At 36.7% G+C, this 27,693-nt stretch overlaps 3 protein-coding genes across 3 annotated transcripts; all 3 read left to right on the top strand.

Annotated features, from left to right (window-relative positions):
- The first annotated feature begins 445 nt into the window (after positions 1–445).
- LOC140158446 (stAR-related lipid transfer protein 5-like) lies at positions 446–7,214 on the top strand. The gene is made up of 5 exons (XM_072181539.1): positions 446–538; positions 4,870–4,919; positions 5,430–5,562; positions 6,452–6,660; positions 7,073–7,214. Exons 1-5 carry the CDS (start codon positions 446–448, stop codon positions 7,212–7,214), a joined length of 627 nt encoding a protein of 208 aa, XP_072037640.1.
- A 1,226-nt stretch (positions 7,215–8,440) lies between these two features.
- Positions 8,441–16,178, top strand: LOC140158207 (stAR-related lipid transfer protein 5-like). The gene is made up of 5 exons (XM_072181331.1): positions 8,441–8,703; positions 10,585–10,634; positions 11,152–11,284; positions 11,777–11,985; positions 15,112–16,178. The coding sequence occupies exons 1-5, from the start codon at positions 8,611–8,613 to the stop codon at positions 15,248–15,250; spliced, it is 624 nt and encodes a 207-aa protein (XP_072037432.1). The 5' UTR covers positions 8,441–8,610; the 3' UTR covers positions 15,251–16,178.
- Positions 16,179–20,038: 3,860 nt separating this feature from the next.
- On the top strand, positions 20,039–25,976 carry LOC140158574 (stAR-related lipid transfer protein 5-like). The gene is made up of 5 exons (XM_072181711.1): positions 20,039–20,220; positions 20,812–20,861; positions 22,179–22,311; positions 23,041–23,255; positions 25,189–25,976. Exons 1-5 carry the CDS (start codon positions 20,119–20,121, stop codon positions 25,361–25,363), a joined length of 675 nt encoding a protein of 224 aa, XP_072037812.1. The 5' UTR covers positions 20,039–20,118; the 3' UTR covers positions 25,364–25,976.
- Positions 25,977–27,693: the final 1,717 nt, after the last annotated feature.

Raw genomic sequence — 27,693 nt, 5'->3', positions numbered from 1 at the left:
CGAAAGAAGAAGGGGCTACGGCAGGTGGGGCTACCGGGGGTTGGGCTTCATATATTTAAACCAGGATTTGAGTGTGAGGGGCAAAGCCAAATTTTCGTCCCCATTTGTTAATTTTCCCCATTTTTAGTCATTTTAAGGACACTTAACCCTGAAAATACCCCCAGCCCCCCTGGCTATGCCCCTGCGTCAGGTATGTTAGCGCATAATCAAAGGTATAGCGCGAGTCCTACCAGACGAGCTGTTATCATCAGGGTTTAGACCTTTGCTCGCTAGATTTATACGCTATTTACATGATTTATGTTCAAGAACTAAACAAATTGCCAACTGTGAACTTGCGAAGCGTACTACACAGACGAATAGTATAGTGGTAGAAATTTAAGCTGTCGTAAGACCAGCAAACACCAACATTTCCTGCAATTAATCAAGATTATCATTTGGTGAAATAATGGCTGATTATGTGCAAATTGTCGAGGATACAAGAACTAAACTACTGGCTATAATCAATGACGAAGAAGGATGGCATAAGTGTCAAAATGTGGTAAGCTAAAATACCTGGTGTAAATCATAACTCACCTATGTATTTAAACCACTGGATCAATTTTAACTCAAAACTTGGAATAAACAATGTTTGGGTGCATGTACAAACAAGATATTCCTGAAAAAAATTGGTGTCAGTTCCAATGTAAAATGTAATTATTATTTGAATGTAATGTTAAAGATGGAATTGCATGAGAAGTTTTGCACTGCAGGACTGACAGGAACATTTAGTGGTAGTTCATTTATCATTAAATAATTATACACTTACATACGTGTTTTGGCGCAGCGTCAGCCTTCTATTCTAGATAAAAACGTTTTTAAAAATGAAAAATATGCAAATGAGGTAGCTAATTTGCATATTTTGCGACAAAAATCACTTGGGATCTTAAGACTGCCCCCTTACCACCATCCAACCAAGTTAAATCTCTATACGCCTCACCAGTTCCAAAAAATGGCAAAAAGCCTTTTTAAAAATAAACAAATATGCAAATGAGGTGGCTAATTTGAATATTTTGCGACAAAAATCACGTGGGATCTTAAGACTGCCCCTATATATTCCCTACCAGTTCCGAAAAATGCCAAAAAGCGTTTTTATAAATAGAAAAAAAAAAAGGAAATGAGGTGGCTGATTTGCATATTTTGTGACAAAAATAGCATCTGATCTTAAGACTGCTCTTAACCATCACCCCACCAAATTACATTTCTATATGCCTCACCAGTTCCGAAAAATAGCCAAAAGCATTTCGACCAATAAAAAAATAGGCAAATGTGGTGACTAATTTGCATATCTTGCGACAAAAATTGCATCGGATTACATCCCTATACGCCTCATCAGTTCTTCGAAATGGCAAAAAAAAACACCCAAAAAAAATTTTTAAGTTAAATATGCAAATTAGCTACCTAATTTACACCCCAATACACCTCACCAGCTCCGAGAAACTGCCGCTTACCACAACCTCATCAAGTTACATCCCTATACGCCTCTCCGGTCCTTCGAAATGGCAAAAAAAAAATTAGTTAAATATGCAAATTAGCTACCTAATTTGCATATTTTGAGCCAAAAATTGCATCAAGTCTTAGGGCAGCCACTTACCACCACCCTACCAAGTTACACCCCAATACACCTCACCAGCTCCGAGAAACTAACCTGGAAGCCAAAGGCTGCTTTCAAAGGCATTTAAAAACAAAGTTCACACAATACAAATGTATAAAGACCCCATTATAGCATAAGGCAATTTATAAGTCATTTTAAATGATTTTAAATGTGACGTATAAAATTTGTCTATAACACAGGGAGATATAAAATGTAGGGATTTGGGTACTTTTTGTTCAATTTTCACAGAAATTTAAGGATTTTGACCCATGTTTTTGTTTGTCTGTCTACCCCAGGGTCGCTGAAACAAAGAATTATATTAATTAAATCACCTAATTTATAATTAATAAAGGACAAAGAAAGATAAAAGCAATAGTAACATCCCTGTTGTGTACAAAAAATAACTCTATACGACAATGCAAATCAAGATCAATTCATGGACTATTCAGTTAGGACGCTGGACTACCGATTGTTATTGTTCTGCGATCGAATTTGGTATTCAAATGAACAACATTTTGAGTTACACCTTTTCAGTGTAAAAATTTTTTTCTCGGCCAAATGAAAAGCAATAATTTTCATTTTTTCAGTAAATGTCAGGAAAAACTGTAATGCTTGATACTGTATTTTTTCTTCAAATCTTAGTGTTAAACTTAGTCGTGAAATTCAGTCATTTAGTGTAAGATTTTCGATTTTGATAGGCTTCAACTCTGCCCGCGAGCCTTTTTTTTTATCAATCTTTTAGCTTTTCAAAGTAATATAGTTCGCTAAAGAAGGATTTTTCCCAACTTTCTAACGCACATCACCGTGAGCGATATATCATAGTTTTGTCAAATTTCCGTTTTGATTCCATAATTTTTGACTACCAGCTGAAAAATTTTCAAATCCATGCGTGAAATATTAGGCTAATACTAGCATTGTGGATCGATATCTCTGGGTGCCCGACCTGGATACAGTGTTGCCAGAACTTCAATATAGCAAAGAAATTACCTAGTGTTTCAATTGTCATGAAGGTGACTGGGTATAGTGGCTTTTGTTTGTGTTTGTTTGAAATTGCTTAAACCCACCGAAAGGCATAATGAAGCAGCCAAAACAATACAAGGTTAAACATGGAAGTTTATAACAACCTATTATAATGACCTAAAGGAAAAATCATTTATGGCAACAATGAGCCTTGCATTGTAAGTCATGGTTAAAATGTGTTGAGTACCCACCCCACCCCCATAGGCCTACATAATATTACATACCGGTACCTTATAATATTTATATAGCACGGCTATAATAGCTATAGCCTACATTTAGAAAGTAGGTCCTATAGCGCTAAAATATGACAAATAGGCCTACACAAACCCGAACGCAAGTCTGAAGGGTGGGGGGGTCATTCAAAATTCACCTGGAGATAGGAGGGACAGAAAATTAAAATCCCCTAATAACACGCGAATTTTTCATTTTCTAGGTTTGGACAGTGGATTTTCCCAAGGACCTCATCCTAGGTAAATAAACAAACAAACAAACAGACAAAATGGTTTTCATAATCATGGAATCCATAGCCCCTATAAATTGAAATTGCAGGCTATCACGGGAGCAAATGTCCAAAATTCACCTCATTTACCAGAATTGGGGATTTGGGCTACCAAATCGCTGGTCAGGCAATCCTGGTTTTCAATGGAAAAGGGACCTGGTTGACAACAATTGAAATATCGATTATTTCTGCTGGTTGTTCTCGAGATAAAGTACTGAGTTTGACATTTTCGGAGCATGAAGGGAAAAAGGGTAAAATAAAAACGGAAATTCTGACAAAACTATAATATATAGACCCACACGATGTGCTTTACAGAGGTGGGAAATATCTTTCTTTAGCAAACTATATTAGTTTGAGACGCTAAAAATGAATTCCGTAAAAAGCTCACAGGCGAACTAAAGGCCTATAAAAATCAAAAATATCACACTAAAAGACAAAATATGATGCTTGAATTTTAACACCAGGATTTAAAAAAAATGTATATCCAAGCACTATGTCTTTAACTGACATTACTGAAGAAAAAAAAATATTGCTTTATATTTGACCGAGAAAATAAATTTCATAGCAAAAGGTGTATCTCTGAATTGTGCTGATTTTAACATGTATCGATCGACTTTTAGCGCGACTATGCATTTCTAAAGAATTGGTAGTCCCGCGTCCTAACTGTATTATATTAAAGTGCACAGGGAAATGTTGAGTACCCGGTATGTAAATTAAATGGAACAGCCAATATGCCAATGGGTATGTAATTTAACTAGAACAGCCTTAAATTGATATCGATATCAATATTGACGTCACAGATTCGATTTGTCACGTGATCGTCAAACCTGTACTAGAAGGTGTCAGTTCTACAGGAACTGACACAAAAACATAATCTGTTATATTATATAACATATATACATTATTGCCGGTTTTGTGGGAAACTTTTTACGCTTTTGCAGGATCTCTAATAGATATAAATTGAATAAAACAGAAAAAAGACATTTCGTTTTCGATACAATGTCAATGTCTCGATTTTTAAATAGACGACACTATTACACAGACCCGCAGGAGGTGTTCCGACATAACAGCTCATAACCCCTGCACTTTTTTTGGGAAAAGGTCTACATTTTGTCAATTTTGCACAGGTCTGATTGTAGGCCTTAAATACCAGAACACACTGGTGCCTATAAGCCCTATGCATACGCAAATTCATCAATCCGGGATACAATTCACCGTAGAAATAGTGATGTAACAGAATTTTACCATAACGGTAGGATGAAAATAATTGTTGAATGTATTGCCCTGCACTATAAGTAGGCTGCACTCATTGCCTGTCATGTCTTTGTATGTATGCGATCATAGATTGAATACAATACCGCTCTTTTCGAAGACATCACTATTCGTATACAGGTGAGAGTGAAACTTACATTGACTCAGTATAATACGTCTAGTGCAGGGCAATACATTCAAAACAAGTTTTCACATATCAATATGGTAATTAATCCTGTTACATCACTACTTCTACAGCGAATTATTGATAAGTACCGCACGGCATTCCCGAGTTACATACACACACCTTCTCGCACCTCTGCCTCCACACACCTACACAAAAACTCAATCCGTGCACACCCCCACTCACCCTTACACAACCCCACCCACGCGGGATATGTAAACATGTGAGATACGTTTAACATTTTGCTTTAGCATTGGTTTGTTTACTCTTATTGTATCTTCCCAGAGCAAAATCCGTATTACCAGCAAGAAGTCCTCGTATTTTCAAGGAAATATGTAAGTATAAGCATCAGCTTCGTCACCATTATCATCATCATCGTCATTTAATTGTTTGTCGTTTGTGATTTACATCCGAAGATCGACATGATCTGTCACCCGTATTTTTTCATTTGATTTGTCACCCAAAGACCCTTACAAGTTCAATTTGAACAGCAACTTTCATTTATCACTGATTTTGTTACTTATTTTGAAAAAACAAAGAAATTTGAAGCATGCATTACTAGAAATTCGATTTTCGAGGTTTCTGTGGCGCTGTTTCGTATCTCACCCAAAGATTCCATTTAAAAAAAAATGGTCATGTTCTCACCCAATGACCCCATATTTTTACATTTTGCTCTCACCGAATGCCAAAAATCATGCTCTCACCCAATGACCCCATATTTTTTACATTTTGCTCTCACCGAATGCCCCTTAGTGCGGAAGTGCCAGCCCTACACCTATATCCATTTCATATTGAAGTGCCCCCCCCGTGTTATAATACAGTGTATCCACGCCTGTTCTCACCAGATTCAAAGCTGAGTTGGAGTTTGACGCACCGTTCGACAAAGTGGCTAAGACTTGGGCGCCAAAACCGAAAGGATTCAGACAAGATTGGGATACGAGTATCACATCTTTAGAATGCATAAAGGATATCAATGAGGTATTATATTATTTTTACAACTTCAACTTCAACTTGAACTTTATTTTTCCACAATCAAACAAACAGACAAGTAATTTTAGATACATTATTACAAAGAAAGATTAAACGAAACGATTATGGAGGGAATGATCGAAAGGCCAATAAGGCCAGAATTGACCACACCCTTTTATAAGACAGAAAAAAGAAAAGCAAAACGAGAGACTATCACACAAGACACATAAAACCTAAAAACTTGCTCTAAGAATTAAATGTATGATGAGAAAAGATGCAATTTGTATTTTTCGAAAAGTTTTCCAATGATTTAGCTTCTTTGACATTTTCGTTTAAGTTCCACATGATTGGGCCTGTGGTTTTGACCGCTTGATCAGTAAAACCTTTTTTATTTCTTGTTTGATTATAATTGTTGCTGTTTCTTGTGTGATAGTTGTGGATATCAGAACGTTTTGTAAAGAAGTTGTTATAAGTTTGATAATTTATTAAGACAGTATATTAGTACATAAATACATCTAATTCTAATTTGTAGGTATCAAATACGTTTAAAAAAAATCATATTTTGGTCCGGGATTTTGGTCATATTTTGAACTCTGGTCATTGCAAACTTCGGTGAATCAGCTATTACCGGTAATTCAAATATGTTGCTGTTATTGAGTTATTGCTTTATTCTTACATTATTAGACATTCTTTAATTATTAGAGAGCGGGTCTGTCATTTTGTGTTACTAGGCCTATCGTCATTCTTGCATGCACATGATAATGCTGCTGGTGTATGCTTTGTTAAAATCTTTGTTTTATCCTTTTTGTGAGGGCTCAGACTATTCTGGTATTCTGATTCCTACCGTTTTTAAACGTCGCCCTTTTCATGCTTTTTGTCATTTTGTCCCAACTTTAAGGAAGTCATGATTGTCCGCACAGTCACACCCAGCGCGGCAATGGGGCTTATTTCAGCCCGTGAGTTTATAGATCTTATGATGCTTAGGTTTGAAGACGATGGAGAGACGGCAATAACAGCGGGTGTAAGTGTGGAATACCCGGGTTATCCTGTAACAGATGCTTTAGTCAGAGGCAAAAACTTTCCATGTGGGGCAATGTTTCGTAAAATGTAAGTATTTCTGATCTCAACACCCTGAACACGGTAGACCTACATTTGATATTGAGTAAATAAACCACTAAGTGTTCCGTCCATCGGAGGAGTGTTACATCGTCGGTGTATCATTAATAGACAATCACATTGTTTATTGAAATTATTGTACTGACTAAGGAACCATAAGCGTTACCATGGTTACAGTTTAAGCATATACTTTTTCTTCTGACTGATTTTTAAAACATTTCGGTTTCTCGCGTCCATGCAACAATCACCAACATTACTTTTGCAAGAGGTCTAAACTTTCCATGCGGGTTATCTTGATCAATGATACATGTGTATTTCCTATAATAGCAAAATAATTAGCACATTTTGTGGTCACTTTTTGCGTTTGTGTCTTTTTTTTACCTGAATTTTTGTTTCTTTACAGAGATGCTGGGCGATCTCGCATGACTTACATTGGACATACAAGTATAGAGGGAAGTGTACCGGTGTCACTTATTGAAGCGGCATTACCGAGCAGTATGCATACTATGCTAAATGGGCTTCGTAAAGTCGCCGAAAAGGTTTAAATGTAGTTGCATTGGACTTTTTCAATTAACTTTTATAATGGAGTATAAAATAAATAAAAGGTATTTTGCTTGAGAAATTTCGTGAGCAATCAGCCTTAAAAACAGTGGCGTAATATTGATTTAAGTTAAAAGACAACAGGTTTGGCAAAATCAAGCAAAGAGATGGATACAGTGAAGGGGGTAGAAAGAGAAAAGTTTAAAAATGTTCAACTTAAAAGTTCAGCGAATTGAGAGGGGACAGAGAAAAAGGAAGAGACATTGTATGCTGGAGGGATAGAGACTCGAGAAAGGAGGAGCTGAAGAGAGAGGAGAAGCTAGAGTGAGAGAGACACGTATTCATCATGTGTACATCGCTTGATGCTGATGGTGTTTATCAGGTTTATTGTTTTCGGGGGTTAGAGCTTAGAGCACTTCCATAATGCCTCAATACCTGAAATCCATGCATACATGTTCAGGGTACTTTTATTCTGCATAATTTTGCCTTGAAACTTGGTCAAAGTGTTTCTAATATGTTCTAATGGATTGTATTGCATTATATATCTAGCCGCCCTTTAATTTGCATAATTGCATAATTAATGAGCTAATTATTTATGCAAATATGCAAATTAGAGGGCAGTTTCACAATATAATACATTAGAACATAATTATTAGAAACACTAAATTTCAAGGCTATATAAAGCATGAAAAATAAAAGTAGGCTATACCCTGAAAATGTATGCATAGATTTTTAGCAAATTATTGGCAAAAAAATACACATCTCCAGTCATTTTGGGCTCATTAACTTAATTGATTATTGATAAAAAAACAATAAGATACAAAGAAAATATAAATTGATATAGGCCTATTATGAAAACCGTATGTCCGATTTGCTTCAAACAAAGGCATTATTTGATAAGTGTGCTTTGCCCTACTCAATTAATTTGTTTAAAATATGCTTGAGCACTTCCATAAAAACAATTTCCTGTAGGTAGCTTTAAAACCTAAATGCAAAATGAGGTGTTTTTTGTTTGTTTTTTGTTTTTAAATTATTGTCCAGGGTCATGATCATTATGCCTCCTCAAAGCACTTATATTTATTGTCAAGTCAGTACACAGTTAGTTAGATATGAAAGTTGGAACAAATTACTATACACCCCTATACACCTGATCCGTGAACGTATCTTTTTAAGGACTATTCTTGTTTTTCTATGTGATTCTATTTACAATTGAGACCTTTGCTCGCTAAATTAACACGCTATTTACACAATTACCAAGACCTGGTCAGAGTACATAAATCGCCCACCTGCTAAATGCACAACTGACCTGCACACAATATAGTGGTATAGAAATATAAAGCTGTCGTCAAAGACGCACACAAAACATATTTTGTGCAATCAATTTACTACTTTGGTGCAATAATGGCTGATTATGTGCAAATTATCGAGGATACAAGAACTAAACTACTGGCTATAATCAATGACGAAGAAGGATGGCAAAAGTGTCAAAATGTGGTAAGCTTAACTCTGAAAATAGTTGGTGTAAATCATGCATTGCAAGCCTGAAGCCATTATTTGCATTGAAGCAACCCCGGTAAGCAACACTTCTGTTCAGGTATTTATTAACAAACGCTCGATTTATCTGTATCGGTTGCCATGGTACTGGATTAAAATCACAGACCCAATACGCGGCCATGCAGTTTTTGTCAAATTATTCAGTGAATATCAAATTTGAAACAGAATGGCAGTTTGGTGTTGTGATACCAATATTATTGGCAATAATCATTGGTATATTGGATTGTACTGCATTATTATTGGCTACCAAACGTATAATATTAAATAGCTACTTTAGCTAGTGGTTAAAAAAGCTGGTTAATGTAACACCGCAGAAAATCCATGATCAGGATGCTTTTATTTAGTATATATGCTACATTTTAATATTCCAGAGCATTTATAGTATATGTGTTAATTTAGTAGTTTCTCTGTAGATGAACGATCAAAGGGCAAACAACGATATCTGAAAACGCATACACATAGTTAAGGACTCGGGCAGCATCGACGTATTCACCTGAAAGCACATCAGACATATCGAATTGAAGGCTGAGTGGAAGAAGGGCCCAACTCCATTTTAATAAAATGAGTTTTATCATATGTTGCCATTGCAACATACCGTATATCATTTGTACGTTAAATGTGTAATTAAAAGGTCCCCTGATGATGAAAACAGTCTGTCTCTTAAAACTTTTCCAAATATTGTGTTTTTTGTTAATATCTGGTCGGGACGCGGGAGTTGGGTCCTAATTCTTCCGCTCAGGTATTCAATATAAAAAATGTGTGAAAACGTGTCATCATATTATAGTTTATCTGCTTTGATAATTTTAAACAAACTACTTTGGATGATCAGGACTGATTGGAGACATCACAAATAAAAGCACGTTATCTGTGATTTTTTGGTTTACCTGATACACACTATAAACTGCAGTTTGACTTTGTCCCCCAGTAGAAAGGAAGATTCAGGACAAAATACTATAGGCTCTATTTTATAATGAATATATGGGAAAACCGGAACCCATGATGTTGTATTCCTATACCGGTTATCCAAAGCAAACGTACACGGCATTCCCGAGTACGGAAAGACCACATTAGATTGGATTTAGTGATTAGCCTTATTGGTTATTAGACGAAATGGTTATCGGACGAAATGGTTATAGGACGAAATGGTTATCGGACCAAATGATTAGGCCGACTAAATGATTATTGACCGTAGTGGATATAGACCTAATGGGTTTAGAGAAAATGGATAAAGACGAAATGGATATTACGAATGGTATTAGACCAAATGGCAAATCCCCGATTCTCGCACGCGGACAGGTGCGTACGAACTCATGACGTCAATTTGATATCACTTCAACCGCTATAACCACGGTGTTGGTACATCATCATTAGTCTCGCACCCCCCCACACACACACCCCTCACACACACAGACAGGAAAAGTATAGGACCTCAATGTACTAAATTTATCCTATCAAACCGAGGACACACACATTCGTTTTTAATCGCCATACCGCGGACCTAACCCCCGAAACACTGTAAGCTCCACCCTACCCTACCCTCACCCCATGGCCCTTCGGGCTTCGGCATATGTAATTTTATGTTATTTGCGATCTATTGCGATCACAAAGGACGTCCTCGGTTGTTGTGCGTCCACGTTTTCCTGTATTTTTTTTTCTGTACGTGTCCTCGTTGGGATTGATTTACAAACGCACCCCACATCCGAACGCACCCGGCGAGAACAGCCCTATATAAAAACATGGTAAATAAGTTCAACATTTGATTAGTTTTCTTTGCTTTGTTCACTTTTTGTACGGATATGTGTTTTTATTGTAATATTCCAGAGCAAAATCCTTATTACCAGCAAGAAGTCCTCGTATTTTCAAGGAAATATGTGAGTATATATAATTATATATAAAAGCCTATATATAGGTTATGATTAAATGTAGCCATTATATACATAATCATCACCATCATCGCAATCATCATCATCAACATCATTATCATCATCCATCATCATCATCATCATCGTCGTCGTCATTATCGTCATCATCGTCATCGTCATCATCATCACCATCGTCGTAGTTGTGTCGTAATAAGGCCAAAATTAATTGTTTGTTTTATAGTCAAATTATAGCCAAAACTTGCATATTTATGAATTGGGATATCTATCATAAATTCAGACATGTTTAAAACATGCAAACATGTGAAAGAACTGTAAACCAAAACAAGATGGAATTCACTAATTTTGTGTCGGAATTCATTTGATTTTTAAAAGGATAGGGGTCTATCTGAAAGAACACAACAACCAAGCAATTGTTTGCCTGTTATGTTTGATATAAGATTAGGAGTCACGGAAATCTTATCGGAAAATCGTGTTTTTAAAATTTACGTATCTGTTCTTTCAACAGCTTTAAAGCTGAATTGGAGATTGACGCACCGTTCGACAAAGTGGCTAAGACTTGGGCGCCAAAACCGAGAGGAGTGAGGGAAGACTGGGATAAGAGTGTCACATCATCAGATTGCTTAAAGGATATCAATGAGGTATAATCTTATTTGTGCGAATTAACTAGCAACTCTAGTCATTGCAAACCCTATTGAAAATTAACTCCTCTATAAAGGTGCAGTTATTTGTTTGTTAGCCGGTCGGTCCTGGCGGATACACCCTTGGGTCTTAATGGGACCAGGCCCAAGCAAATTGCCAAGCCAAGCTTTAAAGCTTATAGTATGCTTGCCTGTATAGTGTATGTGTATGGAGAGAAAAGGAAGAAATCAAATTGAAGAAAAGAATCACGGAAAAGCAAGCCCGCCCCCAACAAATCATGTCAAAAATGTTGCTCTTATTGGGTCGAGAGATAAGTAAGACCCTAAATACGAACTTGGAAATTCGTATTTCACAAGGTTACAAGCTGGAGGCAACTGTCTCATAAAGCTCAAGCATTTTTAAGATCGCTGTTTCAAACTTCCTAAGCACTCAAAACGTGTTTTTTTTGCACATAGCATTAACAGACCTCTTTTTTGTGTGTCATTTTACAGGAATTAATGATTATCCGCACAGTCACACCCAGCGCCGCAATGGGGCTTATTTCTTCCCGTGAGTTTATAGATCTTATAATGTTGAGATATGAAGAGGACGGGGAGACGGCAATGACAGTGGGCTTAAGTGTGGAATACCCTGGTTATCCTGAAAAAGATACTCTAGTCAGAGGAAAAAACTTTCCATGTGGGGCAATATTTCGTAAAATGTAAGTATTATAATTATATTATAGAATCCAGATGTATGCCCTCAACATTTGAAATTGAGTAGGTAAACTACGAGTGTTCCTTCCATCGGAGGTGCCTGTTAAATCGTCGGTAACAGTCATATCAATCTCTAAGTGCGCTTTAAACAAAATTATTCATATGGAAAGGTTTCTATACAAAAACGATTCTCTTATAAACCATCATGTGCACAGTATCCTGAAAAATAAAATAAAACTGAACTGAACTGAACTGAACTGACAGTTTCCACCTCGATACACCTGAGCACACATTTTCGTCCAAGAGCTCTCAAGTAAGCAGTGAATTGTCTCCGCACATCACTCTTTGATTATACTACACGGTTGAGTGCATAGCAATGTAAGAGCTGTGGAGCTTCTAGCTGAAAATGGGCCTCTTTGATTGGGTTTTGTCGAAGCCTCAAGTGTTAGTCCCTTCATCCAATCAGAATTTTTTTTTTATATCAAACGAAAGCTAACACTTCCCCCTAAAAACACTTTTCGTCACTAGGTCAACAGATAACGCAATTCAATGTTATAGCATGGCGAATATGTGGAAAATATGTTGAAAACTACCTATCCAAGCACATTTTGGACCAAAATGTAGGTTTTAAAAGTCAAAACCTCAAGTGTTTTTCAAATTTTATGTCATTAAATGAAAAAGCACACTATACTAGCGTCACTAGAATGAGCAATGGTCAATTCTCTTTAAATTGCAAATCTTGTGCAAAAAGTTACTATTTTTGCTTGTTTTGTCATACGGTTGTAAATTCAATGAACTATGACTTTGCTAAAGAGTGCTTACAAATTGATATGGTTCATTGAATTTACAACCGTATGACAAAAACAGGCGAAAATAGTAACTTTTCGCACAAGATTTGTAATTTAAAGAGAATTGGCCATTGCACATTGAAATTAATCTAGTATAATGGACAACATAAGTGTGCTCTTTCATTTAATGACATAAAATTTGAAACCTATTGTAAGGATCACTATCATCACTTGGGGTTTTAACTTTTAAAACCTTCATTTTGGTCAAAGATTGCGCAAATAGGTCGCTTTCAGCAGATTTACCACATTCGCCTTGCTATAAACATTAAATTGCGTCATACTCATTCTGTTGACGTAATGAAAAAAGTGTTTTAGCGGAGATTGTTAGCTTTCGTTCGATAGAAAAAAAATTCTGATTGGATAAAGGGAATATTCGGGGTTTTGACAAAAACCAATCACAGATGCTGTATTTTTCACTAGTCATCAGCTCACACAGCTCTTATGATACCATGTACTCAACCGTTTATTAGTGTAAAAACAGATTGTGTAGAGACAAGGCACTGCTTGTTGGACGAAATTGTGTACTCATGTGTATCGAGGAGGAAACTGTGCATAGATGCGTTATAAGAGAATCGTTTTGTTGCTAAACCATGGCCAAACCTTTCCATATGCACTTGCTGCTAGTTTCAAGAGTGGGGTGTATCTGTCGCATTGGGTGTGTTTCACTATAAACTTTGCAGTTTTGATATGTACGATTATATAATTACCCAGTAAACACAAAAACGTTTTTAAAACGTTTTAAATAAGTTATATTTTGGGTTTTGGTTTAGGTAAAAACGTGTTAACAACATTAAAATGTCGGGTTATATAAAGGTAACGTTTTGTATGAAACCACACTGCAACAATATTTTTAAAATGTTTTCGAAATGTCATTGTAAACTATTTTTGCAAACATTTTGGCCAAATATTTTGTCAACACTTATAACATTATGTTAAAATATTTGCACCCAGCAAACACAGAAATGTTCTTAAAATGTTTTTCGTTTTAATAACATTTAAATGTCGGGTTATATAAAGGTCGTGAAAACATTTTAAAAACGTTATTGTAAATATTTTGGGCAAACATGTTTTTGGAATGTTATTAAAACGTTTTTATACCCTTTATATAACCCGACATTTAAATGTTTTCTGTAAAACATTTGTGTTTGCTGTGTAGTAAATTACCAACAAATGTTATTTAATGTTATGAAAACGTTTTATACCATTAATGTACCCTTTATATAACCCAACATTTAAACGTTTTCTGACAACCTTTTATAACCTTTTGCGAATGATGTCGAAAACGTTTTGTGTTTGCTGGGTAGGCCTATATGACACAACTGAGCTGCGCCTATCAATTATACGTCTGAGCTAGACAAAAAATTTTGCACACTAGTGACTCTAAACACCCTGCTGAACAACATTATCCAAAAAGAACAAAAAGGACATAGGAGAAAATGGTAATTTGCATGTATTCAAAATTGCCGCTAATGCAGAGTTCAAATTTCACAATTGGACGAATATGGATAAAAAACATCTAATAGTATTCCTGCCATTAGTAGGATTCAGAAAAAGTATAGTTTGATCTATCTGCGATGTACTAGTACAGTTCTTTCAAGAGTTATAGGCATAAAGGTGAAATTTGAAACTACTTTGATTTGATGGAAACAAAAATTTGACATTTGACCTTTATGCCTATAACTCAAGAACTGTACATCTGAGATTGGTTAACTTATACTTTTCTGAATCCTAATAATTAGAGGAATACAAGTAAATGGGTCCAATTTTGAAATTTGAGCTCTGCATTAGTGGCCATTTTGGATATATGCAAATTACTATTTTTCTCTCTGTCCTTTGTGTCCTTTTTGGATATGTTGTTCAAGAGGGTGTTTTAAAGTATTTAGTTAATATAGCCATATAATAGTTTATATTAATCGCGATAGAAATACAGTTTTCGGATGGAACTTATTATCTCGATATAAGTATATACTTATATCGAGATAATAAGTTCCATCTGAACAATTCTGATTTGGGATCTGAAAAGAAAAAAAGAGCAGATGTGAAACATCTATCAATTATTGTGCACAAATCATCAATACAAATCGGGGTTTATATATGATAAATATGTAGGCCTATTGGAGAGGTCTATATATGAGCAGATGCAGAGGAACAAGACCTTCCATCCATGTAGGTATTAATTAAGTATTGATATTTCCTTAGGAAAGTAATTAGTACCGATAGACAAAGGAATTATACAGACTTTTGTGTTTTATTTTATCGTAACTTATGTTTGTTTCTTTACAGAGATGCTGGGCGATCTCGCATGACTTATATTGGACATACAAGTATAGAGGGAAGTGTACCAATATCTCTCGTGGAAGCAGCATTACCCAGCAATATGAAGACTATGCTAGATGGTCTACGAAAAGCAGTTGCCAAATAAATTTTTAGTTTAGTTGCATGTTGCATTGGATATTTTGTTTGCTTGTTACAAGATAGTTTAATTAACTTATAATCGCGTATAAAAATGATTAATAGACATATTGCTTTTGGAGCCACCTGAGAAATCAAACACAATGAAATCGTGAACTATAAATGAAATCAAGAATGCCTTAATTAAAATTCACCTTTAAAGAGAGCGGTTTGACACGAAACTAATCCTTCCCTTTTGGTGGGGGATGGGGTTGGAAAGAAATTGCTATAAACATTAAATTGCGTCATTCTGTTGACGTAATGAAAAAAGTGTTTTAGCGGAGAGTGTTAGCTTTCGTTCGATAGAAAAAAATTCTGATTGGATGAAGGGAACATTCGGGGTTTTGACACAAACCAATCACAGATGCTGTGACAGAATAAGTCAATGGTACAAATGCGCGAGAAGCGCGCGAAACATTTTGCTATTTTGAAGCTAAACTAATGACATTTGGTGCAAAAATGGAATAAATGCGCACGAAGCTCGCGAAAATTTGCACTTTTAGGGCTAAAGTAGGTAAATATGAGGTTAATTTGGTCAGAAACCCATATTCAGGCGTCAACATTGGGGGGGGGATGATTGTATGGATCATCCCTCCTGGTAAAATATTGGGGGATGTATCCCCCATCCCCCCTCGGGATCTACGCGTATGCCTATGACCCATTATTATACTCTTAAATCTCGGCTACAAAATGAAAATTATTTGATGAAAATGTGATTGTTGGTTGTTTGGATATGTTTGGTTAAAGCAAATACAGATTTGGTACGTCGGAAACGGTTAAAAACTGAAGCCAAATATTTAGTAAGCAAGCATCATATTATTGTAGCTTTGGATAACTCCATAAATATGTTTTTAAGATGCGCTTGTCCAACTGCTTACTCAGGATAAATATAACCTGGTAACCGTTAGTTGTCAGATTTGTTAGTCGTGACTGTAATAATCGAAGATGTACTAAGATATACATGATATACATCATAATCGAAATGATTTTAATATCATTTTTAAAATTTAAGTTCAAAGCAGGATAAAGCGTACTTTTATTTTACTTGTCTGAAATTATCAAGTCTGTAGCTAACTTTTCAGATACAAAACATAAGTGTTTCTTGGAAAAGTTGATGATACATTTTGCTTGCGTGACTTCTTCGCTAAGTGAACGATTTTACGGGCTCATATTGCAAGGTCTCACGTTATAACAAAAGGCGCTGCTCACTGGCGTATTGCCTGCACGGGCTTTTTGCTGAACCATGATATAAGTGTAAAATGTATCTTGTACTTACTTACAGACTGACTAACCCCCGGGACTAACCTTTTGGTCTAATGGGCATATCTCGAAATGCCACTAAGGTATGACACCCTGAGTGGTGTCACTGAATGAAAGAGATAAAATAACGAATAATTATAATAAAAATATTTTCCCACCCGGGGATGACACTCATAATAAGCCCTGGGTCAATGTTCATATGGGTCCTTTTTATATCTCAAAATGTATGTACCCACAAGAGGTGTCAAATGAAGAGAAAATAAAGAATATAATAAAAATGATTTCCTCGCCGGGGTTCACACTACTCATAAGACCCGGGTCATTATTCCTATTTTGGGTCATTATCATATCTCGAAATGCCAATAAGGTATGACCCCTGAGTGGTGTCAAATAAAAGACAAGAAAGTAAAGAATACAAATAAAATAATTTCCTAATCGGGGGTGACACTCCTCAAAAGACCTGGGTCAATATTCTTAATTGTGGGCCCTTTTCATATCTTGAAATGCCAAGAAAGTATGACCCCCTGAGTGGTGTCAAATGAAAGAGAAAAAAGTACAGAATATATAATAAAAATATTTTTTGCTACCGGAGGTGACACTCCTTATAAGACTTGGATCAATATTCCTATTTTGGGTCCTTTTCATATATCCAAAGAAGGTATGAACCCCCGGATGACTGCCGAAGCACCATGGTTCAGCTTTGGTGTGGTAACCGCTCTAGTTAATACCACAACGGAACTTATGCTGAGTTTACTATGCCAAATTCCTTAGAGGTGGTGCAATAATTTATACACATCTGTACAAATTTCATATGATTATGTGTTTTAGATGTTGAAGATCTAAACATTAACTTTTCAATCTGTCTCGATTTCTATATATTAAAGCTCTATTATTAAACACGTTTTTGCAGTGTAGGCCTACCCCTGGTGTATTCTCAAATGTTTGCCCCCCCCCTTCGATGTACCAGAATACCTTTGCCCCTCCCCCTTTTGACGTGCTAAAAAATCTTTCACCCCAACTTTTGGAGTGATTCACCACCCCGTGGTACACATGATTATTGCAGCAGCTTTTATTATCAAACGCAAAGAAAAATACAGTGTCAACAGCCGAGTCGACTGTTTTTAATAATAGTTCACCCGAAAAACTTTAAAGAAAACTGCCCCGATTTTTAAAAACATACTTGTGGGTCAGTCCATGTCGAAACAGATTGAGTGTACACCCACCCTCTTGGATTTTGCTCTCCTTTGGCTCAGGGGTACCTTTCATGGATCCCTAGGTGAGGTCACAAAAAAAATTCAAATTCCATTTCGTTTGCGAATGGCGGGCAATCAAAGTTTGGCGACCTCGACCAAAATTGTGAATTTAAGGGTCCAAATGACAAAGTGCTCTCTTTGAGGGGCACTTTCTTCTTAATTGAATCAGTTGTGATCCTCTTTTTGAATGTGGTCACTCACTGGCTGTGTCTGAAATACCTAATGCCAAAAAAGATAGATTTCGGAATTTCGTTGGGATTTCAGAGGGGGTCAAAATCAGCACTTCGTACTGTTCAATCAAATTATCTTGATTTTGAAGGACCCATGATAATGTCACAGTGCACTTATAGGTCCTAATTATGTTCAGAATGGATTAACCATATGCCAATGTCTATGAGCAATTCAAAAAAGAGAAATTTCTAGACCCCTACAGAATTTTAGGCCACCCCTAAAGTGGTTCAGCCACAAATGGCACTTAAAGTCGGCAAATTTTGACCCCTAATAACTTTAGGTGTACACCAGATATGAATTTCTAGTCTTTTGCATCTGAAAGAATGTAGTTTAATGTTACTAGGAACATAAGATTTGTTTTGTATTTTTTGTGTTTTAGTATTAAGTTGACGCTTTCAAAAATAGTCATTTTTGCCTAACATACCATGCATACAGGATACGGTACAAAATGCCAATTTTAGTATGATATTTTTTTAAATTTTTGATCACTTTATAGCCATTTGTATTATTTATCCTGATATTTCAAGTTGCTCTTGAGTCAAGTAATAAGAAAAAACTAATTTCTAATCCTCTGTATGGATTTTTAAGGGGGTCAAAAATGCACTTCCTGGCAACGATGCACATAAAGTACAGGTTATGGGGGTCAAATTTTCAGAATGCTCCCAATTATGTCAAGTAATATATCAAATTACTCGTATGGTCATGAGGATTCCAAAAATGTATAGTTTGTTATGTGTCAGACCTTTCAGGAGGGCGCTATGACGAAAAATGTTCATAGGTAAACGACCTTTTTGAAAGTAAAAAAACACAAAAAATACAAAACAAATCTTATGTTCCTAGTAACATTAGACTACATTCTTTCAGATGCAAAAGACTAGAAATTCATATCTGGTGTACACCTAAAGTTATTAGGTGTCAAAATTTGCCGATTTTAAGCGCCATTTGTGGCTGAACCACTTTAGGGGGCCTAAAATTCTGTAGGGGGTCTAGAAATTTCTCTTTTTTGAATTGCTCATAGACATTGGCACATGGTTAATCCATTCTGAACATAATTAGGACCTATAAGTGCACTGTGGCATTATCATGGGTCCTTCAAAATCAAAGATAATTTGATTGAACAGTATGAAGTGCTGATTTTGACCCCCTCTGAAATCCCAACGATATTCCTAAATCAATCTTTTTTGGCATTAGGCATTTCAGACACAGCCAGTGAGTGACCACATTCAAAAAGAGGGTCACAACTGATTTAATTAAGAAGAAAATGCCTCTCAAAGAGAGCGCTTTGTCATTTGGACACCTTAAATTCCCAATTTTGGTCAAGGTCGCCAAACTTAGATGGCCCGCCATTCGGAAACGAAATTGAATTTGATTTTTTTCTTGTGACCTCACCTAGGGGTCCATGAAAGGTACCCCTGAGCCAAAGGAGAGCATAATCCAAGAGGGTGGGTGTACACTCAGTCTGTTTTGACATGGACTGACCCTTGTGCTAGCAAATAGCATAGTTTGTTAACCCTCTGTTTTACTACACCCTTGGGTTTGTATTTCCATGGCGTAAAATAAAACCTGAACATGATGCAGCAGGTAGTTATACCACATCCACAGTCCAGGTTCATGGTCCAATCAATAAAGTAACTTCTTTATTTTTAACAATTTCATATTTACCATGCTATATTTAGCAAGATAATCGTAATTTGACCTGAAACTGGTTCATCAAACTTGTTGTCTAAAAATCCAAGATTTTGTCTTACTAACCAGTCTACCACCGACTGGTTAGTTTTAAACAAAAATAAACTTCCACGAATACTTATGCATACAAAACTAAGCAAACTTTGACCCCTTCCGGTTCATTACTATAGATCAGTAAAAAGGCCAAGTTCAATTGAGACGCAGTCATAGTATTTGGGCATAGTGACTGAGTTCAGTGCTGTATTCCATAATATTTTGTAATAACGCTAGCTGAGTTTTTCGTGCAGGGAATCTGCAAGTGGTATAATACCTCCATTCTACAGTCGACTGTGCGGGCGACTGTGGTTTTCAAAAATTATATATTACCATCAAAATTGCTATTGAGTGAACAGGTACCGATCGAGTGAACATGGCTGTAGCACCTGACTACCACAAAGTTGCAGAGGATGCGCTTACCACCCTACTTGAAATTATTAATGACAAGGAAGGCTGGAGTAAATGCCAAAATGTGGTAAGTTATCATGAACACTTATTATGCAGGAAATAATCTACTACTTATCATATGCCAAATGTAGACAATTGTGATTAATTGAGTTATCGTCAACACACAGTGCTCCAGGAGCACTAAACTTTGTTGTTTACTTTGTTTGTTAGGGTAGGGATTATAGCACTTTTTATGTGTTGACGGTTAACTCAGCTCAGTTTTGATAAATTGTCGAAACTTCATGTATAAAATACGGTATAGGTCCTATGCGTAAGCATTTTCCTTTTTGTCACACCATTGTTTTATATATGACTGGTTGCAAATTATTTAATTTGCATTGGAGTTTTTATTAGGATTCTTTTTTATACGTGCTATTGATAATGACATATCTTACTTTTATTATATAATAATTATAATAATTATATAACAAAATAATGTCAATAAGTGAGCGAAAGAATAACTGACATTATTGGCAAGATACGGTTCTTACTATGGCATACGATTTGTCGGTTACCATAGTTACCAGTTAAGATACAAATATGGTAACTATGAGTTTAGTGCAACAACTGTATTGATTTCTGTTAACATGTTTATTAAATATCCTGTTTCATTTTGCAGCGCAAGATTTTCATATCGTCAAAGAAGTCCAACCTCTGTGCAGGAAACATGTGAGTATACATACCCGTCAACAATATATACAGACTTGCAGAGGCTCCGGAAGATTTTGAATATTGGGGGGGGGGGGCAAAATGTTTGGCCTCCTCCGAGGCGCGTAACGCTGAAGGGGGTGGGTGCGGTGAAGCGCGGAAGCTTTTGAAATGCATACATTTTTACATGAATTGTACCTTACATTTTGAATTATACCCTATGAATTTTACCTTAAAATTATGAATCTGACCCTAAAATTATGAATTTTACCCTAAAATTATGAATTTTACCCTAAAATTTATGAATTTAACCCTAAAATTATGAATTTTACCTCAGATTATTGGCGGGGGGGCTCTAGGGTACTTGGGCCCCCTCACCAAAATTATTGAGGGGGCCGGGTCCCCAGGCCCCCCCCCCCCGGTTCCGGAGCCACTGACTTGACATTCAATATGGAATATTTGTTCGCGAAATTCCACATTGGTCTGGCCGGGGTCTGCATAAACCGCACGGGCTAAATATCAATTGGAGTGTGTCGGGAGATGGTGTAAAATGATTGTTTGACAGAAAATGCACTTTCCATTAGTTTACATTATGGCGCTCATAATGTAGCGAATTCGCCTAAAATGGATTTTCTATCAAACAATTATTTTACACCATCTTCCGACACATCCCAATTAATAATTAGTCCGTGTGGTTTATGCACACTTTTTGCGAAAAAATATTCCATATTAAATGTCAAGTCTGTAATATAAACATTTATATATTAAGAGCTACCCGGTATAGTAATACATAAAAAAATTGAAAGCATCCCTGCTCAATATAAAAACTATTATTCGCCATCCGTTTTGGTGTTTTTGAAATGCCTGCCTTTTCTAAAGGCACTGGAGTCTGGATCCACTTGAAATGGCCCGACTTTTAAACAAATGTTTTCATATGCAGCTAACTATGCTCCATACTCGTACTGTCACTGGGTGGGAGACTTTTAACCTTAAAAGGTCAACTGCATCTTGGTTTCAAATGAGGTCCATATTCGCAAGTGCTAAAAATCTTATTTCCTCTATTAGAAGGAAGAAGAGATCGTTTATTTTGGTCACAATTGTGGGAGGTGTTAATGGGGGTGTCAATTACGGGTCATACAATTTAGTTCAGGCGCGACTGCAGCACCATTGGTGCTCTTATTCTATGTGCATACATTCATATCAATTTCACTTGTTACTTGTGTGTAAAAAAAACGCCCAATAAAAGATGTAAAAAATGAACACTTTTTTTAAATAATTTCTTTGATCATTTGTAATGTATTTGTGTTCTTATAAGAAAATTTTTACATTTCTTTTCAGGTTCAAAGCCGAATTAGAAATTGACGGACCAATGGAGAAAGTGCTTCATTATTGGAATCCTAAACCCAAAGGCTGCCGAGGAGATTGGGATAACAGTCTTTCTTCTGTTGAAGGATTCGACATTATTGACGATGTAAGTGTCGTTTTATAGTGCGATGTTTTTGCGTGTGTCTAATTTTCTTGGCGACCGACGCTGCCGGTCTTTTCTGCATGTTCTCCGCTGCGATTTTCGTTATTTCGATACAATATTATGCAGATGCGAATTTCTGGTCAAATGCCGAAGACGTCGCGTTTTCAGTTCTTGACAGCGATTTTTGTATACGATCTTCCATTGTTTGGTGTATTTGCTTTTCGGGACGTCTTCTGCAGCAGAACCCGCAGAAGAAATTCCAGCCGCAACGGAACACGCTTGCGAAAAAGTAACTGCTGTATCTATCTTTCCTGATGTGTGCTGAGGCTTGTGGATCAACGTCTAGGCGTTGTGCCTGTGCGTAGTGCACTGTAAATCACTGCGCTTTTTTTTTTTTATCCCAACGGCAAAACGGCCGCAAGACGTCCGAATATATTTTTTACCTTAATGCGTTTTTTTTGCTGGCGTTTTGCCGTCGCCTTTTATCCTCTGCATACGTAATTAGTTAATAAAGCCCCGAACAGTATAGTTGCGAAAAACGCCCACAAAGGTGCTGGATTATAGGCCTATCTCAGCAGCCTATGCCTTCACTCAGTCACCATGGTCACCTTTTGCACTCAGTCATAAGAAACGTCGGCAAAATATGCGATCGTGACAGCGACGACGGTAGAAAGTATTAATAACTGTAAATCTTTGAAAATTGACCCTTATTGTCTATTTCATAACTTACAGGAAGTAATGGTAGTACGAACAGTCACACCCAGCGCAGCCATGGGCTTGATATCATCAAGAGAGTTTATTGATACCGTTATGCAGAGGCGATACCCAGACAAGAATATGGTCGTCCTATCTAGTCACCATGTAGAGCATAAGGATTATCCCATTAAACCAGAATTTGTCAGGGGAAGAAATCATCCTTGTGGAATCACATTTACTGCAGTGCCAGGGTAAGAGATTTAGGCCTACCTTTTCTGTTTATCCCAAAAGCGTACTATTTACCCACCATGCCCACGAATACGTAACGTCGATACGATAACTTTGAGGCATTCCTTAAATTTTTCCTTAAGTTTAAGGGCTGGGGTATGAACGTTTGGACAGTATTTATTTTGGGACATTAGAGCACATCAGACATATCGAATTGCATTCTGAATATGAAGAATGTCATTCTGATATCAAATTTTTTGAAATTTGCAATTTAATAAACATTTTATGGCAAATCATTAAAAATTGATATTTTTGATATTTAATAGTACTTGAAGTAAACTTTATAAATCTGAGGATTTATACTTAAAGTGTATGTAGGTGGGATGAAAAGCCGACGATCAATTGAAAATTTTGACATTTCGTATTGAAGATATGGATTTTTTGTCCCAAAACACCAAAAAAAAATTAGGTCTTTTTGGGAAAAAAATCCATATCTTCAATATGAAAGGTCAAAATTTTCAATTGACCGTCGGCTTTTCCTCCCTGCTACATACACTTTAAGAATATATCATTAGATTTATATAATTTACTTCGAGGACTGTTAGGCCTATATATCACAAATTTGAAAAATATCAAATTTTTATAATTTGTCATAAAATTTGTATTATATTGTGATTTAAAAAAAATGAAAATTATTTGATATCAGATAGACATGCTTCGTATTCAGAATGCAATTCGATAGGTCTGAGGTGCTCTCATGTCCCACAAAAAATACTGTCGAAACGCAATAAATGCTCATTTTGGATCCCTTAAGGGACCTCATTCATCCATTAAATTCTACCCATATTTGATACAGACTAACATTCTAGTAGTATTTTCTTTGTAAAGGACAGTTCAAACAGTAAGAAAAGTAAGGGAGTGCGATGAGTTAGAGGGATTTTAAGCTTTTAAGTGATTTTTTGAAGCTATCTATATATCTATGTCCCATAGCTAGGAGGCTGTTTGGGGCGAGGTAGTGATATGGCTTTTAAAAAAATCACAATTTCCAAAGTTCTCTGTCCTCAGCTGTTCGTATGAGCTGGTCAAAGTTCAATCTAGTCCAGTCTTTGATGTTATCAATCCACGTCTTCTTTGGTCTTCCTCTGCACTGATTTGGCATCATATTCATCTGTGATAGTTGCACCAATGTATTTAAACTGTGTAATTGTTTCCCTACCAACGTGAACTTCTACATTTCCATCATGTCCATCAGACCCTTCAAGATCTTGCTCACTGATTTCCATGCTAAGTCGCCTTGCACTTACGGTCATCCAGCCTTTTTGGGAGGTCACTTAATTGTTCAGATTGTCCTGCTAACTATTCCCTCGAATCCATCAAGAGCTTCCATCATGATATACTCAATGAAGACGTTAAACATGGTTAGTGACAGCAGACAACCTTGTCGAACTCCAATCACAGGTACGAAATCACTCACTGATTTCATCTCCTAGCAGTACAGCATTGTGTGCAGTGACAATGTTTCAATTGCATTCACAATCCCATAACTGATGTTGAACTTGCTCATGATTTCACACATTGCTTATTGCCACACGGTCGAACGCTCTTTTGAAATCAATGAAGTTGTGGAAAAGTGGCTTTTGATCTGTGCGGAATTTCTAACTCAGAATTCTCAGATTGAAGATTTGTTCCACTGTGCTGCGCCCTTTTTTGAATCCTGTCTGTTCTTCTGCAAGGATTCTCTCTGCTTGAGGTCGAAGTCTATTAAGAGTGATTCGGAGAAGTATCTTGCTATAGGGTGACTGATATTTAATAGTGTTCATGTTCATACACACTGTGTCCATGAGGATGGCCAAATAGTTCCTGATATCCATACCTCATTGCATAGTTTTGTGTAAGCCTCGATTGTTATTTGCCCACCGTTCTTCATCGTCACATTTTTACAATTTTGTTTTGCAGAACACCGGAGAAAACCCAGATATGTTACCTAGCTCACACCGAGCTCGGTGGTGACATACCTCTGTCACTGACCGAGGCAGCTTTGCCGAGTTCTATACACTCAATGTTTGATCTTCTTGGGAAAAAGGTTGTAGAAAGTGTCAAAAATGACGAAGATGAAGGAAGTGCAATTTAAGACACATATTTTAAGACGCAGATAAACTTTTGTTAAAGTGTAATGAAAAATGTATTCATAATGTCCTATGCACAGGATTCTGGATGTTATTGTGCATCAAATATATTACCTGTGACACGGTATACCCAACCGTTGCGGTGTTGCATCGCAAATGGTAGTAAATATTAACACCAAATAGACAATGATAGAAAAGTTGTGATTTTCTTATACCAAACATTGTTGAGGAAATTCAGTAATAAGGTAGAATATGCCGAGTGTAAGACTTTCAAGAAATCCCCCCAAATCAGATTTGGTATATTATTGAAGTTGCATGATGACACTCCTCCTATTGAATACTCACCCTGTGGAAGGCATTACCTTAATCTCCCACAGGGGGTGCATATTTCAGTTGGAGTCACCCATTCTGGTAACCCATTTGAAATTCACACTCCCTGTGTGGATAGGGGTGTGTATCATCATTTTTATTTTCAACTGGAACATGTGAAATAGCCGTGCAATGCAATCATACAGCATGTACAGGGTGTATCAAAACGATTGGTACCCATCAGTTTTGTTGTTTAATGAAACGCCTGCTTCGTCCAAATTCAACATTAGATCCTCTTGTAATGAATGAAATCCACCAAAAAAAACGTTGACAACGTAAAGAAAGCAGCAAGTTTAAAAAGCCCCCACCTCGGCTCACTTTTTGAAACTTGGTCCCATTTGTAAAAGATACTGATTTAATCTTTGTCATAATTATCAACTTAAAACATTTCCAGAAGTGTTATGTATCTTTAATGTGCCGATGCGATATTAAGTTGTTAGCATTCTGGAACGTTCTTGGCCAATATGCAATATAATGTTTTGTTTTATAATAATTATTAAGTTCATGACCAATGATTGAATTAAACGAATAACAAGTAGGCATGTTAATGGCAATGATGCTATTGTTTAAACGTTAAAAACACCGATTTGCTGTTGATATTCAAAATGGGACCAAGTTTCAAAAAGTGAGCCGAGGTGGGGCTTTTTAAACTTGCTGCTTTTTTACGTTGTCAACGTTTTTTGGTGGATTTTCTTCTTTTTATGAATGTAGCCAAGCAGCTCTAAGCTTGGAAAGTCATCGGGTTACGAAGTACTCCATAAAACGAATAAAACGAAAAATAGATGTTTGAAATTATGTTATCCTTGATTTATGACAGTAGATAATTTAATAAAACTTTATCAGCCGTTTATTTTGAAAACTTGCTGGTCACTGCTACCGCGTGACTGTAATGTTAATAGGGATACATATACATTTTAATATACTTTAATTATTCAAGGCAACTAAGAAAATGTAAATATGAAGAACACATACCCAATGTTGACGATGCCAGCGAGACACAGAGTCAGTCCGGTTTACTTCAAATTGAAACTATGTAGCAAGGCTTATACTACGGAAGCGTCTAAGTGCCACGACTTAGCAAGATAATTATGTTTTAATGACTGTGGTTTTTGTAGACCTGCGGGGCAATCTAGTTGGATATCCAAATTTCGCAGTTGATGGTTCTTTGTAGCCCTTTCTAGTTGGAGTTCTTTCTAGTTGGATTTCCCTATTAAGCGGCGGTTGTTGGCGGTCTTTCGCGGTTTGTAGTTTTAATTTCCCTCATTCTTCATGCCCTACCCTCTATCGGGGGTTAATTTATAGTTTAAGCTCGTTGGATATCTATACTTCGCGGTGTGTGGTTCTTTGTAGCCCTGCGGGGCAATCTAGTTGGATATCCAAATTTCGCGGTTGATGGTTCTTTGTAGCCCTGCGGGGCAATCTAGTTGGATTTCCCTATTAAGCGGCGGTTGTTGGCGGTCTTTCGCGGTTTGTAGTTTTAATTTCCCTCATTCTTCATGCCCTACCCTCAATCGGGGGTTAATTTATAGTTTAAGCTTGTTGGATAACTATACTTCGCGGTGTGTGGTTCTTTGTAGCCCTGCAGGGCAATCTAGTTGGATATCCAAATTTCGCAGTTGATAGTTATTTAGATTTATAGATCTAGTTGGATTTCCCTATTAAGCGGCGGTTGTTGGCGGTCTTTCGCGGTTTGTGGTTTTGATTTCCCTCATTCTTTATGCCCTACCCTCTATCGGGGATTATTTATAGTTTAAGCTTGTTGGATAACTATACTTCACAGTGTGTGGGGCAATATAGCTTGATGTCTCTATTGAGCGGCGGTTGTTGGTTGTCTTTCGCAGTTTGTGGTTTTAATTTGTTGGATATCCAAATTTCGCGATTTGTGGTTCTTTGTAGCCCTGCGGGCCAATCCAGTTGGATATCCCTAGTGAGCGGTGGTTTTTGGCGTTTTTCGCTGTTTGTGGTT

Source organism: Amphiura filiformis, chromosome 8 (genome assembly GCF_039555335.1).
Source record: "Amphiura filiformis chromosome 8, Afil_fr2py, whole genome shotgun sequence".
Taxonomy (NCBI): domain Eukaryota; kingdom Metazoa; phylum Echinodermata; class Ophiuroidea; order Amphilepidida; family Amphiuridae; genus Amphiura; species Amphiura filiformis.
Note: the sequence above shows the minus strand (reverse complement) of the source record. Positions and strands in the feature narration are given on the sequence as shown.

Bases quoted from the DNA above. Each gene is read 5' to 3' on its own strand.
- LOC140158574 (XM_072181711.1), top strand. From the start codon at position 20,119: ATGGCTGTAGCACCTGACTACCACAAAGTTGCAGAGGATGCGCTTACC. The intron at 22,312-23,040 runs GTAAGTGTCGTT...CATAACTTACAG, and splicing joins GATTCGACATTATTGACGAT to GAAGTAATGGTAGTACGAAC. The intron at 23,256-25,188 runs GTAAGAGATTTA...TTTGTTTTGCAG, and splicing joins ACATTTACTGCAGTGCCAGG to AACACCGGAGAAAACCCAGA.
- LOC140158207 (XM_072181331.1), top strand. From the start codon at position 8,611: ATGGCTGATTATGTGCAAATTATCGAGGATACAAGAACTAAACTACTG. The intron at 10,635-11,151 runs GTGAGTATATAT...TTCTTTCAACAG, and splicing joins TCGTATTTTCAAGGAAATAT to CTTTAAAGCTGAATTGGAGA. The intron at 11,986-15,111 runs GTAAGTATTATA...GTTTCTTTACAG, and splicing joins GGGGCAATATTTCGTAAAAT to AGATGCTGGGCGATCTCGCA.
- LOC140158446 (XM_072181539.1), top strand. From the start codon at position 446: ATGGCTGATTATGTGCAAATTGTCGAGGATACAAGAACTAAACTACTG. The intron at 539-4,869 runs GTAAGCTAAAAT...GTATCTTCCCAG, and splicing joins GGCATAAGTGTCAAAATGTG to AGCAAAATCCGTATTACCAG. The intron at 4,920-5,429 runs GTAAGTATAAGC...TGTTCTCACCAG, and splicing joins TCGTATTTTCAAGGAAATAT to ATTCAAAGCTGAGTTGGAGT.